The sequence below is a fragment of the Polypterus senegalus genome, chromosome 10 (assembly GCF_016835505.1).
Source record: "Polypterus senegalus isolate Bchr_013 chromosome 10, ASM1683550v1, whole genome shotgun sequence".
NCBI lineage: Eukaryota > Metazoa > Chordata > Cladistia > Polypteriformes > Polypteridae > Polypterus > Polypterus senegalus.
In genome coordinates this window covers 40,919,166-40,938,715 of record NC_053163.1, presented here as the reverse complement: position 1 = coordinate 40,938,715, position 19,550 = coordinate 40,919,166, and the positions used below count along the sequence as shown (strand labels likewise).

The 19,550-nt window shown below is 40.2% G+C and overlaps 1 protein-coding gene across 1 annotated transcript in view; it reads left to right on the top strand.

Moving 5' to 3' along the window:
• Window positions 1-19,550, top strand: part of dacha (dachshund a) — an 853,183-nt gene that overhangs the window by 741,620 nt on the left and 92,013 nt on the right. Inside the window, exon 8 of the mRNA XM_039765764.1 lies at window positions 9,549-9,692. Within this exon, the coding sequence (XP_039621698.1) occupies window positions 9,549-9,692 (144 nt within the window). The remainder of the gene's footprint in view (window positions 1-9,548; window positions 9,693-19,550) is intronic.

Below are 19,550 nucleotides of genomic sequence, written 5' to 3'. Positions count from 1 at the left end.
GACGGGATTCGGGAGGTGAGTACCCTGCCCTGCGGGGTTGGATGTACCTTGTTCTCCGCAGGGAGGGACGAACCGGATCCCGCCTGTGGCAGGAGCACGCGGGCCACGGGTTGCCGGCGCGCGCGACGGCCGCTGAGAAGACCGCGAAGTCGGCCGCAGCTGCGGTGCGGCGAAGAGGCACGCCTCCGCAGCCAAAACAGGGGAGACAGATGGCCGCTGGCTGGAAGTCCCGCCGCTGACAGGCACGGGATTGGCCGGTGTGTCTTGGCGTGCCCGCCGATGATTGGATAGAGGCGGGCCCAAGGAACGCCAGTCTCGTGCCAAACCGAGACCCGATTGGGCCAGAGGGAGTGGCCCAGAGGAGGCAGGCGCCGCGGGAGCTGATGGACAGGTAAGCCCACCGACGCCTGTCTCTCTCTTTCCACCAGCTGCTCGGCGCGGCGCCGGAGGAGTCCCTTCGCCCGCCAAGCCGTCTTTAGAGGAGCTGCTACGTGTTCTCGCCGCGCAGTGTGAGCAGCTGATGGAGAAGGCGGTCGCCTCGGGACTGACACCGAAAGTGAGACGGAGGATCGGCGCGGGCGCTGGAACCGGAGGCCGGCAGAACACGGCGGGGGTGGTGAGTAGTACCGTCCCCGTAAAGCAAGCGGGGAGGTTTGCCGAACATGGCTGTGACCGCTACGGACGATCAGCTCCAAGTAAGCAACCTCCCGACAGCAGACGCCGCGGTGCAGACAGCTAGCGAGGCGAGGAGCTCGAATATGCAGGGGCGGGTAGGATCGGGGCTGCTGAGTGCCCCGGGGCCCAGCGCCCGCGCCCAAGCCTGCAACTGTCTCCCGTCGCTTGCCTGGACGCAGACGGGCTGGATTTGAGCTTTGCTGTGCTCAGACCCAGACCGCCAGCGCCCAAGAAAAGAAGGAGGAACCGGCGGGTGAATGCCGGTTCCTCCGATAGAGAGGACGCGGCGCTGGGTGCGCGCCCGAGAAGGGCCGTCCGCCCGCTGGGCAGAGGAGATCCCCTGGGCGGCTGGGCGAGCCGCCTGCGAGAGCGTGCCGCGGACGAGCGGACGGGCATGGAACCTGCGGCGGAGGACTTCAGCAGGCAAGTTGGGGGCTGTCGGAGGGGGGCAGAAGCACGGTCGATACGGAGACCGACGGAGCGCTCGGGATGAGTGTCCTCGCTGTGCTTCTGGCCCTCTTTTTCTTTATTTTACAGGCCCGAAGCCCCGACGAGCGCTGAGGGCCGACGTCGGCGGGGACCTGCCCGCCTGAACGCGGGCGCCCGCTGGAGTGCTCCACGCCGAGGTTTACAGTGACCCGCTGGGGAACAGCGGGGCGAGCGCGCAGACCACAGGGGACGTTTGCGCCGGGCGAGGGTGCCGAAGACGGATGTCCCAGGGTGCCGTGTTGGACCCTGGGGACATAGTAGGACCCTCGCTGGGGACGCGGCTGCCCTTCGGTTGTGCCGCTCGACCCACGTGTCCTCGCTAGCGGTGGGCACTGTGGCACCCGCCGGGCGGAGCCCGCCGGACGCCCAGGAGGACGTGAGGAGGGCTTGTGCCTCCTCCAGACCGCGAGGGGGCGTCCGCCCTGGTTCTGTTGGAGGCCACGGGTTGAGGGCACGGAAGCCCTTCCTGTAGGGGCCGTGGTCACCGCCAGGCGGCGCCCGATGCCGGTTTATCCCGGCGGTTGCCGGTCGGGCAGGAGCCCGGCCGGGACGCCTTGGAGGACCGGAGGAGGGCGAGTGCCTCCTCCAGACAGAGTGGGGGCGTCCGTCCTGGTTAGGCATCGGGGCCTCAGGTACAGGGCTTTGAAGCCCAGCCCTGGGGACCCGTGCCCACCGCCAGGCGGCGCCCCGGTGCCTGATTATCCCGGGAACCCGACACTTCCGCCACACCAGGAAGTGCCGGGGAAGATATTGTGTGGCGCCGGAGAGCGCCAGGAAGGCAGCCGACACTTCCGCCACGCTGGGGCGTGGCCAAGGATGGAGGAAGCACCTGGGGCTCATCCGGGGCATTATTTAAGGGGCCGCCTCCCTCCAGTCATGGGTGGAAGTCGGGAGGAAGGAGACGGAACTGGAGAGTGAGGACGGGAGGCGGCCAGGAAGGCACAAGAGACTGTGGGCCTGGACTTTGGGGAAATCGGTGCAGAGGCACTGGGGTCGTGTGAGTGTGCACTAGGACTTTTATATTGTAAATAGTGTGTCAATAAACAGTGTGTTGGGCAAAAATATGCTGTCCGTCTGTCTGTGCCGGGGCCAGGTTTCACAATATATATATATATATATATATATACTGTATATATATATAAAATCCTAAGCCTAAAAGTGCAACAATTTTATGTGACGTTTTTTTGTCATGGTTTTTGTCACGCTTTAAATTGTGCTTATTTTAAAACCTACATATATATGTTTAGTTTAAATTATAAACTAAAAAATATCAAGAACTCGCGTAGCAACAGCAGCAGGCCAGCAAGCTGATCGACCAAAGATGAGGTAAAAAAAAAAACAAAACTGGATTTGTTTCCCATTGTATCACCATTTAAGTGGGGGTTTTGAAGGAGCGACCACTTCTCCTTGGGGTGCATTCAGCCTCCCTCTTCACAACGTAAGCAGCAGAGACACGAAAGTACTGGCACGTAGCATAGGCTGGGGGGGTTTGCTTGTGAAGCGAGCAGGGGGCTAACCCCCTAGTACTCTATAATCATCATTTTGGGCTCCGTAACATAACTGTTTTTGTGTATCCTTTGCAAAACCAAACCCTTTTGTGTCTGTGTCTCCCTGTCTTACACCACCATCCTAGTCCTGCTCGGTCCCGCATACTAGACACCTAAAGTTTAGTCTAGTGTCCACCATTTCTAATTACACGAGGGGTCACATCCCTACTTAGTGTCTAACCTCTCGTACAATTGATCATATGCCTTATCTTTAGCCTTTGCCACTTCTCTTTTCACCTTATGCCTTATCTCCTTGTATTCCTGTCTACTTTTTTCATCTCTCTGATTATTCCATTTCTTCATCGCCAACCTCTTCCTCTGTATTCTCTCCTGTACTTCCCCATTCAACCACCAGGTTTCCTTCTCCTCGTTCCTATATCCAGATGACACACCAAGCACCCTTCTAGCTGTGTTCCTTATCACTTCTGCTGTAGTTGCCTATTTATCTGGTAACTCTTCACTGCCACCCAGCGCCTGTGTTGCCTCTTCCCTGATCTACACCTTATAGTCTTCCTTTTTTAGCTTTCACCATTTGATCCTTGGCTCTGTCCTCACTCTCCTCCTCGTGTCTCCTCAGAGCATTTGACAAAAATATAACGCCAGAATGGATTCTTTGCTGTTTACATTGCTCTTTGAGCTGGCTCACAGTCCTTAAAAGGACAGCTTGCCTTTGCAGCTCTTGGGACATTGCAGGTTTGCCATTTTTATAGGTACTCCTGCCAAAGTTAATAGAATGCTGTCTTGTACAATGAGTAACTCATCCTTGTCTGATATATAGACACTGACTAAATACAAAATATGCTACAGACCACCACCCTATGCTGTCTAACTACACTTTCCCTTACCACCACTTTGCAGTCTCCAGTCTCCTTCAAACTGCCCCTCCTGCCTAGGATATAATTCACCTGTGTGCATCTTCCTCCACCCTTGTATCTCACCGTGTGAATTCCTCCCTTTTCTTAAAATACATGTTTACCACTACCAAAATCCATTACAGTCTGACCTTCTGCATTTCTCTCTTTGAGTGCATACCTACCCATCACCTCCTTATGCCCTCTGTTTCCTACACAGATATGTCCATTGAAATGTGCTCCAATCGCCACTCTCTCACCCTTTTGGTACACTCTCCACAACTTCATCTAGTTCACTCCAGAAATCTTCTTGTTCATCCATTGCACACCCAACTTACAGTGCATATGCACTGTGGACTTGAACCCGGATACAGACAGACGGACATCATTGGCTCCACCACACACTGTTTATTTACAATATATTTACAATAATGTCAGTGCACGTCCCAGTGCCTCTTGCACCGTTCCCCCAAAGTCCAGGCCACACAGTCAAAATGCCTCTCTGGCCGCCTCCAGTCCTCTCTCCAGCTCTGTCTCTCTCCCACCCGACTATGGTGTAGTGACTAACATCCTGCTTACGGAGAAATCGAAACATTACGCACATCTAAGTCTGTTCCATGGAGAGTTGCAGTCAGGTAAGGTGATGGAACATTCCTTTGATGATGAAATTGTGACCTGCTGTGCTGGCTACTTTGAGGAGCTGTTTAAAGCTGATCCTCTGACTAGGAAGTTGTACATATCTGGTTCTTGAGGCTGATCCTCTAATTGCGCTTTTCCACTGCATAGTACGGCACGACACGGTTCAGTTCAGCTCACTTTTGGGGGGCTTTCCACTGGGAACAGTACCTGGTACCTGGTCCTTTTTTTAGTAACACCTCAGCCGAGGTTCCAAGCGCGCCGAACCGTTACCAAAACGTGACGTGTAAACTCTGCTGGTCACTGATTGGCCGGAGAAAATCGTCATTACTGCGTCACTGAACTTGCGACACAAGACACAACAGACCCGCTAGATTTTTAGCACAGCCTGTCACCAAAAATGGCTGTTGAGGAAGTACAGACGTTCCTCTCGTTGGTAGCCGTGGAGCGGATCCTCCTATTTTTAGGCTTTTGCATTTGCCTTTTTAGCAGAATTTTCACAAATGCCAAGACATTAAAAGCTGCTAACCCCCTATGTTAAGAGTTTTTAATTGCAGATTGGTCTGTCTCCTGCTTCCTCAACATTATGACCAGTTCTTTGGATTTTCTTGACATTAATGGAAATTCTGTTGTCATGTAACCCATGTTTTAGAATACAGATCTCTTATCTGATAGACCTTCAGTGATGGAGTCACTAGCAGATCTAATGATGAATTTAGAGCAGTGTCTAGCATTATACCTTATTGGGCATCTGTGTTGAGAATCCGTGAGAAGGAAGTGGTGCTGCTAATCTCTATAAACTAGGGTTTGCCTGTTAGGAAGCCCAAAATCTGGCAGCAGAGAATGGCACTAAGCTTTAGTTCTAGTGTCAGATGTAGCAAGTCAGTGACCTGAATAATGCTCTGTAATTTTTCTTTTTATTATTAGCATTTTATTATTAACATTTTTAATATTATCATTAATTTATTAATTTTGTAATGCTTTAACTTTGTCGTTTTGTTTAATGGTTGTCACCATATTACATAAAGTAATGGCACTTATGATGTCCATGTTGAATGATTAATAATATGATATGTGATGTAGTCAAGCTTATAAAACATGTTGGTGCCCAGAAGAAGTGTCTGAAATGTGGTTCTTTTGGCAAAGAAAAGACTTAGTTTGGTGGAAGCTAAATGAAAACTTCAAATTTATTTTTTTGTGTAGATTTCTAGTAGCAGTTGCTGAAAATGATCTCTGACTTGGAAATATATTTAGGGTTTGGGGTTTTTAGGCATTTAGATAATTAGTAAATGGACACTGTCTGCTTTCTAACCACTGTTTTGTACTGTTCCTTTGTAATAGTGTTCTCTGTGTCAGTAAATTTTTAAATATCATGTAGCTTAGACTGATTCAAACAATCATTACAGCTTGGAGCTTGACGATCAGGTTTGATGGTAAAGGAGCATTAAACATTGAGTTATAGTCTATAAACTATACTACAGCATAGCAGTTTTAATTAGGCTGGTGTGCCAGAATTATATGCAGCGCAAGGGATATGGCTTACGCTGTAGACTGGTTGTGATGATATGTAAACTGACCCAAAATCTCAGCCATCTTATATGTATATGTAGATGGGACATATTTAATATCTTTCCAGCTCCAATCTTTCAAAGCATTCTTTCACAATATGAGTGAATGCTGGAGGTATGTAGTCAGTATCACTGCCCAGCTTTGTTTTCTTTGGCACAGAGATACAGTAACTATTGTTTTTGAAATTGGCAAGAACTACAGATTCTCTGTTAGGCATTAAACAGTCTGTGAAACTCTCACCCAACTGTTTACTATTGGGAATCTGCCGAAGAATATGTCAAGCCTTTTGACTTAAAGGTTTTGAGCAATGAATAAATTTAAAATTTAATTATGAGAGTGAGTAGGACCTTTTTAAATGTTGTAGAAATCCTACCAAATTAATGTGGAAAAAGACATTTGATGAATGTGTCTGTTTCTACATTTTTGTCATGGTAGTTGTAGTAGCAGTATTGCCATTTGTAGAGTGAAATCCTGATCAATATGCAATACTTTGACATTCTCTGGCACAATGATAAAAAAGAATATAAATATTAATTCAATTCAAATTAAAATATTCTTCTGCAATTTTACCATATTCCTTTGAGCAACAAGGCATAATGTTAACTTGATAGTATTTTTCGAAGAAAAATCCATAAAAACATTTTCAAAAAGTGATATTTTTGCTCACTCTTTCAAGAGCTCTGACTGAGCAGACCACCCACTCCTACAGCATGTTGTAATTTTCAGTTATATAATGAAGTTCTAAATACAGTGATGTGAAAAAAGAAACTACATTATTTTGTTTTATATTACACTTTAAACTGACAATCATCAAATCCCCAGTAGGTCTTAAAATCAGATACATCTAAGCTTTGGTTACAAATAATACATGACAGATTTTAAGTCTTCATTATTTATAAAAAAAAAAAAAATGCCAGAAAATTTAGTACACGACATCCATCATCAGCTTGCTAAACTGCCAAAACTTGTAAATAATCATGTGTAATATGGGGTCTTTTACATAGTATTAGGGTGCTGTTTACAACACTGTTTCAGTTCATTGATATTTCAGCATATTGTTGCAGTGTTATTAAGCTCCTTCCACAGCATTTCACTGAGGTTGAGGTCTAGACTTTATGGTTTACTTTTTCTGCCATTTACTGTAGCTGAAGATTGATTGGTAACACTGAAAAATGGACATTTCAAAATATTTCAAGTGGGCCTTCTTCAGGGAACAACTTCTAGGTTACAACCTACAGATGATTTGCAGCTTTAAAGTAAATTAAGCCTTGCAAGTTGAAGCAAACAATTTGCACAGGTGTCCCAATTTCTGTTGATTACTTTAAAACCCTCCGTCTCTCTTAAAGCTGAGTTACTACACTACGTTACTATACCCTCTGAAGTACTACCTGGACAATATTACACTGGCATAGAACAAATATACAATGGCAAATAAGAAATAAATCAAGGAATCAATAAATGTACAAAATTTTATTCAAAGTTGTAATTCATCAAAATAGACGCCATTTGCTGATAACAGCCAAACTGTAGTAACCCTTCTGAATCAGAATGTCAGTTACATTGTGCAAGTCAGCAACTCTGCCTCCAGCAAAAGAAACCAAGATCATCACACTTCCTCCTTCATGTTTGACAGTTGGTGTCACTGTGGAGGAATAATTTTAGGGTAGCATAGCACTCATCTGAAAGAAATAGCGTAAAGGGTTAATAAATTTCAGAAACCTTTTCAGGCATATCAGGAAACCAGATAAAAGGTCAAGTGAACAGCAAAATGTACTGAAAGATAATTAAGAGATGAGTAAGAAATCACAAAATGAGCTATAAAACCTCCAGAATGGACTGTTATATGTACAGAAATTTCAAGGGTGGTGGCTCTACTCAAAGGTACAAGAAGAACCAGAATATAATATAACCAACTTTTATTTTATGGAAGTCATTTGGGTGTAAAACAAAGAACCAACCAGAGTAAAATGTATGCATTGACTGACACTGTATGTAAATTCAATAGTTTAAAATGAACCTTTATTCTTTGTTTCTGTGATCATTCTGACCATGCTGTAATAGACTGCTTTTGAAGATTGCTCCCTCTAAAGAACTTTGCCGTGGAATAATTAAAACAGGGGTGGGCAAAGTCATTCCCGGAGGGCAGCAGTGGCTGCGGGTTTTTGTTCCAACCCATTGAATGGATTTTTTTTCCATCCTAAGGATATCATCCAAATACTTTGAAGTGTAAAACGGATGGGTAATTCTCAGTCCTTCACTTTTTTCTCTTCTCTTTCCTTCCAAGTATTTAATTAAACCAAATAGTGCACGATAAATACACACAGGTGTAAAGGGTAACAAGCAAAATGGATAACTGCTGGTTTCTTTTGTCATTTACAGCTTATTGTTAATAAGGAGTAATTAAAAACCGAGAATGCAGCTGTTTAAGACTTAAATAAGCAATAAGGGTTCAAAATTTTAATGAGAGAGATAACTAAAATGAAGCAGAAGTGTTTCTAGAGCAATAAGTGCTTCTTATTAAGCAATTGGGTTGGAACAAAAACCTGCAGCCACTGCGGCCCTTCAGGAATGACTTTGCCCACCCCTGAATTAAAAGTTACAATGAACAGCTTTTCTCCTTCCTGATTACTGATTTGTTCTGTGTATTTGGAGAAGATACATTTCTTTCTTTAATTACAATGTTGATTTCTATCACATCACACAATGAGGAACCTTCCTTTTACCAACTCGAACGGCATTCAAACACCCTGAATGATGAGCTGAAGACTTTGAATTTTGGATCATCGGTCCATAAGACTTTCTTCCAGCCTGCTGTAGCCCACAGATGGTATTTCAAGGCCCTATTTTGTCCTTTAAGGAATGGCTTTCTTACTGCCACTTGACCTGTCAAACCTGCAGCACAAAGTCTTCTCTTCACAGTAGAAACTTGATTTTTTTGACTCCTGTTAAGCTGTACTTGAAGCTGTTGTGCTGTGAGGCGCCTATCGCTCAAACTGGTGACCCTCAGAAACTTGTCTTCTGATTGGGTTGTAACTATGGGTCTGCCAGATCTGTTCCTATCAGAGTTTTCTTCCAGTGTCCAATTGAGTTTGAATTGTGTAGGACACCTTACTCACTGACACTTTGATTTAAAGTTTAAAAGAAAGGCCTATACTTCTAAAGGTAATAATGCTCTGTGTCATCCCATTTGTTAATTGTTGTTTTCTTGCCATTATCAATGAAATTTACAACTTCATAGGGTGCCAAGGGTGTAGTAATACAGTCTGTTACAACTTTACTTTAAGACAAAGTTTTTAAGTAATCAACAGCTTTAACTTGCAAGGCTTAATTTACTTTAATTACTGCAGAACATCTGTAGGTGGTAAACTATTAGTTGTTCCCTGAAGATGGCCCATCTTGTAATATTCTGAAATTCCCTTTTTTCCAGTTTTTGCTACCCTAAACTTTAAATTTAGCAGCTTCTTGCTTACCTTTTCATCATTTTAGTTCATTCATTCTTTTTATCAAGTCTGGAAGTTTCAGTCTTGTTAGGACAAAGGACAGGGTGTGATGGGTCAGTAAAGATCTTAGTTGACTTGAGCCTGAAGGTTCTGAGATGGGTTTCAAATACCTGTGATTCTAAAATGGTTCAGAAAATCAATAGATTAATTTTGTAAGGTATGGTATAAACTTTATTGCTTGCAGTACTATAGATATATCCTCTATGCTTCTTTAGAATGGAGTAAAAAAATGTTTGCCGATAACGTCTTTGAATGTTGTTCCTTTAAATTTTTTCATATAGCAACAATTCAGAAGCGTTTGAAGAAAGAGAAGAAAGCAAAACGGAAACTACAGGAGGCTCTAGAATTTGAATCTAAGAGAAGAGAACAGGTGGAACAAGCACTAAAACAATCAACTTCACCTGAAAGTCTAAGAATGTTGAATGGTAAGTCTGTTTTCAGATACAAAAGAATGATCAGTATTATCACAATACGCTGCAAGCAATGTGTTAGACGGAACAGGTTGGAAGTGCCAGAGAACAACAAATTAATTATTTTGGGAGCAGCAATGATTGCTAAGGTCTTTCAATTGAGAGGAGGCAGAAGATCAGTAAAAATTAAAGCATCTGAATCAACACCAGATTTTATTTTCCTAATTGCTTTCATTTGATTTTGTTTAAGTACTTGTGTATAGAAACTAATGTCCTTCACTAAGTCATAGTTCAGACGTGTGTGTGAATTGTTCAAATGTTACACATACTGTAGCAAAGACTGTTTTATGGCAAGTTATTAAAATATTTAATACTGTAATTCAATATATTGTGTATTCCTCCAGTCAATATCTATGTCAAATATTGTACTCGAAAACCTAGACAAAGAGAATCTTTGGGATGAATCTTGTCATGAATTGGATGAGTCAATATTTAAGTGAAAAGTCAAGTATGTTTGATACTTTTATGTGGACTGATGTATCTGGAACCTAACTTACACAGGACTCAAGTCAAGTCATTTATTTATATAGCACATTTGAAAACAACAGGAATTGACCCAAAGTGCTTTCCAGTTAAAAAGAATTAAATAACAAATACTACATACATAGCAAAATGTATAAATAAAATCATATACTGGAATATAGAATATATAAATAAAATAACCAGAAAACATGCATACAAGAAGTAAGAAAAATAAAAATTAAAATAAAAATAAAATTAAACTAAATGTAATACAATAAACAATAGATTAAAAAGAAGAGGGTAAGAGTTATTAAAGTGAAATAAAAGTAACATATTACTGGGGTAACAAAAACCCCAGGAGAACCTCAAACTGAAATGAAAGCAAGAGAAAAAAGACAGGTTTTTAACTTAGATTTAAACTCATCAATAGTACGGCAGGACTTAATGTTGAGCCGAAGACTATTCCAAGGTCTGGGGAAAGCTAAAGAGAAAACCCAGTCACCTTTGGTTTTGAGACATGAATGAGGAGCTGTTGTGAGGATGACCTAAGTGACTGTGGGGACTGAATACAGAAATAGCAGATCTAAAATGTACTGAGGGGCTAATCCATTAAGCGCTTTAAAAACAAATAGCAAAGTTGTTAAATTCTGTATTTCACAGGCAACCAGTGCAAAGAGCTAGAACAGGAGTGATGTGCTGTCTTTTCTTTCTTCCAGTTAAAAGTCTAGCAGCTGCATTCTGAATCATTTGAAGTCTAGAAAGTATGGAACAGGACAGCCCTATATACAGGAAATTACAGTAGTCAAGCCGAGATGTGATAAAAGCATGCATAACTATTTCCAGGTCCTTATGAGCTCAGCTTTAACTTAACTATAGTTCTAAGATGAGAAAAGCTGCCCTTTACAACACTACATCCAAAAACACATTGAGGTATTTAACCTCATTATGAAAATTTACAGATAGTGGACCATGCATCCTGCTAAGGCTTATGACGGGGTTTGGGGAGCCAAATATAATTACTTCAGCTTTATTTTCATTTAGTTGAAGGAGGTTCCTTGCCATCCAGCATTTAATATCATCTAAGCAATTAAAAAGGTTCTTCAGAGAGCAGTCACTATCAGCTGTAACTGGCATGTAAAACTGAGTGCACTGCAAAAAATGCATATGCAAAAACTAGACAAAATAAACTTTAAATGGGAGTTGTTTTGCTTTTATTTAGCAAAAAAATCTGCCAAATGGAGTAAGCTAAATTTACTTGACAAGATTTCTTAAAGTAAGCTAAATAATAGTAAATATCAATTTTTTGATAAGTCAGTAAATCTTGCAATATGGAAAACAAGGTTTATTGTCATGATATAAGTACTTTTCACTTGTTTAGATTTCATTTTATGTAGTGTGTCATCTGCGTAATTATGATGCAAAAAATTGTATTTGTCAAAGATAGAGTTAAGAGGTAGAGGTAGCATTTTATAGTGCGAATAAAAGAGGCGCAAAAATCGAACCTTGAGGAATGACACATTTAATGGGACTAGAGGATGAGAAACAGTTACATATTCTGACAGAAGTTTCTTTCTCTCTGGTATGAGGTAAACCCTGCAAACCAACTTTTGACTCCAAGCATTTTAAAAGAATTTCATGGTTGATTGTGTCAAAAACTGTGCTAAGATCAAGCAGAACTAAAACTGCACAAGAATCAGAACTGACGGTTAAAAGAATGTCGTTGTCTACCTTCAGCCGGGCATATTCTGATCTATGCAGAGCTCTAAAGCCAAACTGAAATTTGTCAAAGTTTTTAAACTTGTTCAAGTAGGAGGAGATCTGGGAAATTACAACTTTTTCCAGTATCTTGGAAATAAATGGTAGCTTGGAGATCGGCCTGTAGTTTTTATGTTCATTGATGTCTAGACTAAGTATCTTTGATAGAGGTTCCACGATTGCATGTTTAAAACTGGAAGGTATGACTCCACTGTTTAATGAGCTATTAATTATAGCCAAAATAAGGGGACAGATTGTAATAAAAACTTCCTTAAAAAACATGAAGGTATAATGTTTAAGGGGCAGTAAGTGGCATTCATTTATGAGACCACCTTAGAGAGCTGGGCAGACAACACTGGATGAAATTGCTGGAGGTAGCTGATTGGAAGACAAGTCCCTAAGGGATGAGTCTGATGGTGAAATGATAGATTTTATGTTGTTAACTCAACTGGATATCTTGCGTATTAAGCTAGACCAATCTGACCAATTAAAAATTTTGGCAAATCCCTACAATTTTTGGCAGCAAACTTCTTAAGAGAGGTCGTAGAATTTCCTTCTAGTTACTTGGGAGTCCATATTAATCTCCTTAATGTTAGACCCGTGCATTACTCCTGCTGAGAAACCAATGTTAAAAGTGTTAATCTCGAATGTCACTCTGGCAAGGCTATAGATGCATCTTGCGCAAGCATTAGTTCCAAGTATTACTTGGGCTGTAAATGTGCTAAGAGTTTTAGTTCAGTGTGTTACTCTGGCAACAGTAATAGGGCGTGTCTTACGTAAGAGTCAGGCCAGAGCATTACCTCGGCAAAGTGTAGACTCCTCATCTGCTAGCCTCCTACTGGCATTTCGTAAGAAACTTTTTTCAGCAGCCCAGGTGTTGCATGCTCTTGACAGTGATATGAGCAATGATGTCAAGGAGTCATTCATCAGCAGTGATGCTGAAGTGAAACCGAAAGCGATTCTGATGAATCTGAAAGTGATGCTTGCGTTTGGGTTTCTGTTGACCCTACTTCAAAGAAACCAGCACCATGTTGTTTTGATTTTGTGGGGCAGCCAGGAATAAAAATGAAAGTTGACAGCCAAGATCCACTTTACTTACTTAAAGTTCTTGATGATGATGTGATCGAAAGAATTCTTGTTGAGATGAACCGTTATGCTGAACAGTGTCAGGTAAATGACCATACATCAAAGCAGTTTTCCCATTCAAAGATATTCCACACAAAAGACATTTTGACAGTATATATGGTATTGGCATCATTCTCATCATCATCATTACTATTATTATTTATTTAATATTATTTTTCATCATCATTATTATTTTTATCATTATTATACTTTTAACACTTCTGATTTTGTACTTTTACTGTTTTGCAGTTTACAGCAGAAAGATAAGATTTAATAAAAATATAATATTTCAAGCCAAAAAATGCAATATTTTTTACATGTTTGAGAAAAATGTAATGATAAGAAGGTTAATGACAGGTTGCACTGATGTCAATACACAGATGAACTATATAAGAAACAGCAAAGCAGGCTCTTTTTCCTCAGGAAACTACATTCCTTTAATGTGTGAAGGTCAAGCACAGTTATGGGATGCACTGCGGACCCTCAAGAGGTAGTAGTGAAGTTGAGAATTAAAACAAACTGAGTGCTATTATGAACAATTCTGCACATCCTCTCTCTGACACACTAACAATGACTACTTTCAGACAAGGAATTATTGAGAAGAAGTGTGTCATGAAATGCTACTGGGGCTCATTTATACAAAGAGTAGTATGTCAGCATGATGCCTCACTGAGACTGTAACAGCCAAGTCAAAAATTTTCTTTCCTTTTTTTTTTTTTTTTAATTTTCTTGCTTACATTCATTTCAGTGTGTGTTCTGGCCAAAGTGCACATTTATTTATTTATTTCTCTACCTATGTATGACAATTCTTTAAAGAGCTACTATAAACAATTTAATTTTCTCCTGAAGACAAATAAAGTCCAATCAACGTATCTAAACTGCACAGTATTCCTCTCCCAATGATAATAAGGTTTGTTTTTATTGTGGAAAAGGCTTTTGGGGACACATTTCCTTAAAACATAAATTCTCTTTCATCAAATGCCCAGATTATTTTCCTGTAGACTGCAGTTATATGTTACACTACCCTCACTTACTAGCCATTAGGTATATGCAGTTCAGAGTTGCAATGCACTACCCCAGCAGTATAGTGCACTAGCATCAAACGTCACCCAGGTCTGACTGTCACTGTAGCTTATTTCTCACATCCTTGATTGACTTAACTGAGAATATAACTTGTTTTTCCAACTCCTGGTGGAAAAATCTAACAAAACATATAAATAGGAAAGCATGATTAATTATTATAATTAGCCCCATAAACAAAACAAATAGAATGTGGTTTTCCATACTTTACACCCTCATAGTGCTAGATGTGTAGTTTCAGGCAGGTCGATTATCTCTAAGTAACTCTTTGTGTGCCCTCACTGTGTTCTCTCTTTCTCTTTGTGTTCTTAATGTACTCTCTATCTGGTCTCTTCTCTCTAGCCAGCTTACTGTCTGATTTTGTACAACTTACTTCCTTAGTGTTCCTGTCTCAGTCATTTGTCTGGGCTCAAAAATTGAGAAAACTTTTTCTCATTCACCAAGCTTTCTTCCTGAAGGAAGGAAGGTGTGATATTCCTTCTAAAACATGTCCTTGTCTTTATTATTTGGAGCTCAAAAAACTAAATCCACACTTCTGATGTCATAGTTAAGTGGCAGCTTAGCATTGCTTGTAAACTATGTCAGAAATGATAGCTTCATATTCAGCAGCAGTACGACTTACAGTGAAGCACTTTTGTGTAATCAGTTACAAGCAGACTGATGCAATGCCTTTGACCCATCACAATTGCACACCTTGAAGCAGCACTTTAACTGATGTTCCTAAAAAGTGGGGAGTTTATGGAAACATTTGTAACATCATAAAACACATCTGTTATTACTACAAAATGCTTTCCTAAAAACTTTCAACTTACAATGGTCTAATCTTTTTACACTTTTCACTTAGTATATATGCTTACTGTTGGAAAGCTGTCTTTTTCTTTTAAACTTTCAATTTAAACTCATCATCTAAACACCATTAAAAAATAAATCATAATAGTACATGCTACATATTGCAAACATACAGCAGCAAGTGAAACATCAAAACATTATTTTTTGACACAGTACATTTCTCTTCATTTCTGTGAATTTTAATCTTCATTAGAAGAGGGTAAAGGTTACAGATGACCCATTTGACTTCATTTTACAGACTTGGTTACAAAGACAAACCTTAACAAAACGTTTTAGGTCTAGATGACTCAAATTCCATCAGCAATATCTCTGAATTCATCATTTAGCATAGTCCTTTGATATCGTGACATTGGTGAATCATGACCCAAAATAGAAGTGCTCCATAAACAGAGTCTAAAGCATTAAAATCAACCTGCAATGCCTTTAGTTGAGGGCTTCATTTTTTTTTAGCTTCCATTGGCAAATCTTTAACATCTACTGGATTATTTACTTCAATAGCTACTTACATTTTGCCTGAGAAAATAGTTAATTCAGGTTCATTTGCCACTTTGGTAGTGTTGAAATGACAGGAAAGGACATGGGCTATACAATTCTTATTACTGAATCAGCTTGTTTAGCATTCAGCCACTTAACAGCTGTTAAATATGTTCAGTTTGTTTGTGATCTGTGAACATCAATAAAGGTATCTCTGTACAATCAAACCAAAGCTACCACTCTTCTAAGACTAACTTTTGTCAGAAACTCCACACAGAGCCATAGCAAGGTTTGGGGAAGCCACCCGTATATTTGGTATCCTGGCTGCAAAGTCGCAAAAATGTTTTACAGCACTGATGTGCACAAAACCAAGTCCAAAACAGAACTGAGGGAATAAGGAAAAGGTGTTTTTTTTTAAAGGGGAAGACAGGAAGTGACATCAAAGGGGCCAGAGCCAACAAGGTCATCCTCAATAGGCTCGGACCCGGAAGTGACGTCAACAGGGCCAGATGGAATCTCCTGTAGATGTTCTGGAGGAAAGCGAGAAAAAGAATCGGTGCACTCTGCCACATCCCGGTCTGACTCGGAATTGCCCTTACTCAAGCCCTTTAGCTGCCTCCCACGCGCATGTGTGTTGACACTTTATAATCAAAAATTATTGATTTCCTGTGTTATGTATGCTCAGCTGGGGAGTCTGTCCTAGAGTATTAACAGTGATGTTGTTTTTATTTATTTGGGAGACTGTGACAAAACTTCAACATTAGGAACATTAACTTTCACTTTAAATTGTAATGTATACTCAGGTCAGGTCAATATGGATGCAATGGTAAGAAATAGTAGAAGAAACAGTAAAAGTGCCATGGCTGATGCCAATCCATTTTTAAATCTGTAATTATTTCATCAGTGTGTTCATGTCTTTCCTTGACTTTTCCTACATTGCTGCACTTTAAATGTCCATACAGTAACTTTGAAATTCTATTCAGATAACATGACTGATGATAATTCTTTGTTTTTTTTATATAAAAACCTCCACCATAAGCAACACCATGTGTAAACTGCTGTCTCACTCTGCGAAGTCGCACTTAACTGCATTTTTTACCATTTCTTTTCCCTGCTGTTGTTATCAACAGTACTGAACATTATTTGCTGCATGTGAACTGCTGCCTGTTTTCAGCAGAAAACTATAAAATAATCAGCAACAAAATGTCACAGTTATAATGCCTCATACTGTTTTACTTTGCATGTTGAAGAAAAAAAGAAAATCTGAAAACTGTCTGTGTTGCATTTATTTCAGTTATTTAAAAAATTACTATAAACTCACTTCAAATACCAATGCAGTATTTTCACATAACATGGCTTAAGACGTACACAGCCAGCATGACATTAATACGGGGCAGGCAGTGTTATGTTTAAGCCAGGACTCCCCCTGAATTAAATTCCTCTTTATGTCCTTCTATTCATGTTTTATCCTTTATATACTGTGATGTCTTTCAGGAGAGGATATGGGTTGCTTATGACTGTATGGAGAGATAGGAGGTGTTGAGAAAAGGAAGGAAGAAGGGGGATGTGTATGTGTGTTGGAGAATTAGAGAAAGAAGTTTGGAGAGTGAACAGAAAAAGTAATTTAAAAAGTACAGGTAAAAAGGGGTGCAAACAGAATACTGGTATTTGTTGTTTTAGAAGTGTGCCTAGGGACCCAAACAACAGGCTAGTGAAGGGTTTTCCTTGCTGTTTTCTTATCATTCAATAAACTCGGCACCATTTCTGTGCCTCACCCTCCGTAGTCGCTACAGTATTGTTTACCCCCTTGCAACCCTACTCGAGATTAATTAGACACAGAAAATGGTACAGTATATTATCATGTTATTTTTTGTATAATTATATATTTTTGTCAGATGTGATTACTATTTTATTTCTATGTATTAAAGTATGTTCTGTCTTACTCCTTGTGCTTTGTAGGTAGTTCCCCAAGAGAAGGGGTAACCTGTCAATCTCTTTGAGGGACTGTTTCTAGCCCTATAAAGGCTTATGGTAATTATCCTCATGTGGCACTTGATGCCACTACTTTACTGTCAAGTTGTTTCCCTGCCAATGGAAAAAGTCATCTCAGATAAAGGAGCACTGGAATCTTGGGATAGAAGGGTCCTTTTATCAGAATGGCTGGCCCAGCACTGATTAAACTGTAGATTGGCAAGTAGAGGAAAGGCAGGTTACTTTAGGTCTCCGAGATTCTGGCTGTATCTGGCTTGTCTGACTCCTTGACTGCAATCTGGCTGTGGTGCTACAATTAACTGTTTTTCATGTAGGTAAATTACTTTCTACATTGTTTTTGATTTATTTGAACAAATCTGTACCCTCATATGTGACATTTCTGTAGTTAGTGATGAGTATAATCTTTTCTTCCATATTAGGTCTTGTGGTTTATACTGTTGTTTTGTATTTCTGAGGTGGCAGTGATAGACTGGCCATCTTGATCTGTAAAGAGGATTACTTGCTTTCTTTTTTGTTTATTGCATTTACCACTTTCAGTCATGCTCATTCCCTGTACAACAAACCCTCAAACTGGACAATGTACACACAGTAAAATACAACCATTCAAAGTGTCACCAAAATTTTTTTATTTTTATTGTATGTATTATTTTATATGCCCAGCTGACTTAAATCTGCTTTTTAGCTAAAGCAATTTTCTGCCCTGTGGATGTTCAAGACTGGAGGTTTTGGGGTTTTTATTTGATTGAAAATGTATGCCAACATATATACATAATATATACACACACACATACATTTACCAATTTATTTTTACATCCACTCAAGATGTATTAGGATATCTGGGGCTTTTTGGGACAAGAGAGTAACAATGAGGTATCAGGATGCAGAGCTAATGGGCCACTATTCAAAATAAAAGGATTCAGATGCCACTTGGCATAGCCTTGGCAATTATGGTACTGAAACAACAAACCAAATAAACAAAAAACAGGGTGTGGTATAATGACATGTCCACTGCTTAATAGTCAAGAGCCCATTTTAATAAATAAATGATTGAATGGCCAGCCAAATCACTGTGGATGTGGGTGCGCACACAGCTACAGGAGGTTGGTGGAGTTATTGGGGCGAGACGCATCTCCACATGGAAATTTTCCTAAGAATTGCATAAACTACTATTAATAAAATTTTTATCTAAGTATATAATGGTTTTATATAGTTTTTTTTGTATAATTATATATTTTATGTAGTTTAACTCTATGCTCAAATAGCCAGGGAGGTTAGTGGAAAAAAGAATCGTGCTGACCAGATAGAAAGTAAACATTCAAAGGTCCAAGGAAAAAAGACCATCCAGGCCTCACTTTGCATTTTATAACACATATTTCTCTATTATAAAAAAAAAATCTTGGAACTTGGAAGGAAACAAGACATGATTTTCTCAGAAAGACACTTTCATGTCCCGTGAGACGAGTCTTTGTGCCCAGAGCCAGAAACAAAACACAAAGAATAAATGACAGTTGAACGTCGTAAAGAATTCAAAAATGTTGGCTTGTTACACATGCAGAGCAGGTTAAAGAAAATGGAGTATGAAAATTTGAAAGTCTCAAAAAAAGGATAGTAAAGATAGCATTAGCGCAAACAATCGGAAATTATTACTTGGTGAAAAGAGAAAGTTTAAATCTGAAAAATATATTCTAAGTCAGAGACTTGTGGATTGTCTAATTCGAGTTGCCATCAGGGAAAAAAAAGTAGTGTTTCTTCCCAGTGAAGAGGCGTATCTGTGAGAGTTAAAAGATTTGTTGTTTGGTGAAAGTGAAATCCAGTGAGAGAAAATTTCAAGCCCCGCGAGACAAGAGCTTATGCAAAGAGATATGAAAAAGTGCTGCCCACATAACTACGCACACGGTTCAATCGTTTCTCATTTGTGTGAATGCTATTGTCAGACACATTTCTTGTAGAGAGAAAGAAACGATATTCACTCATGGGAAGTTATCCATTGCATTGTCACAATGTAATTCCAAACACGGAATCAAAATTCAATGCGATATTGATGAAAAGGTAAAAGCGAAAAGAGATTGAATATAT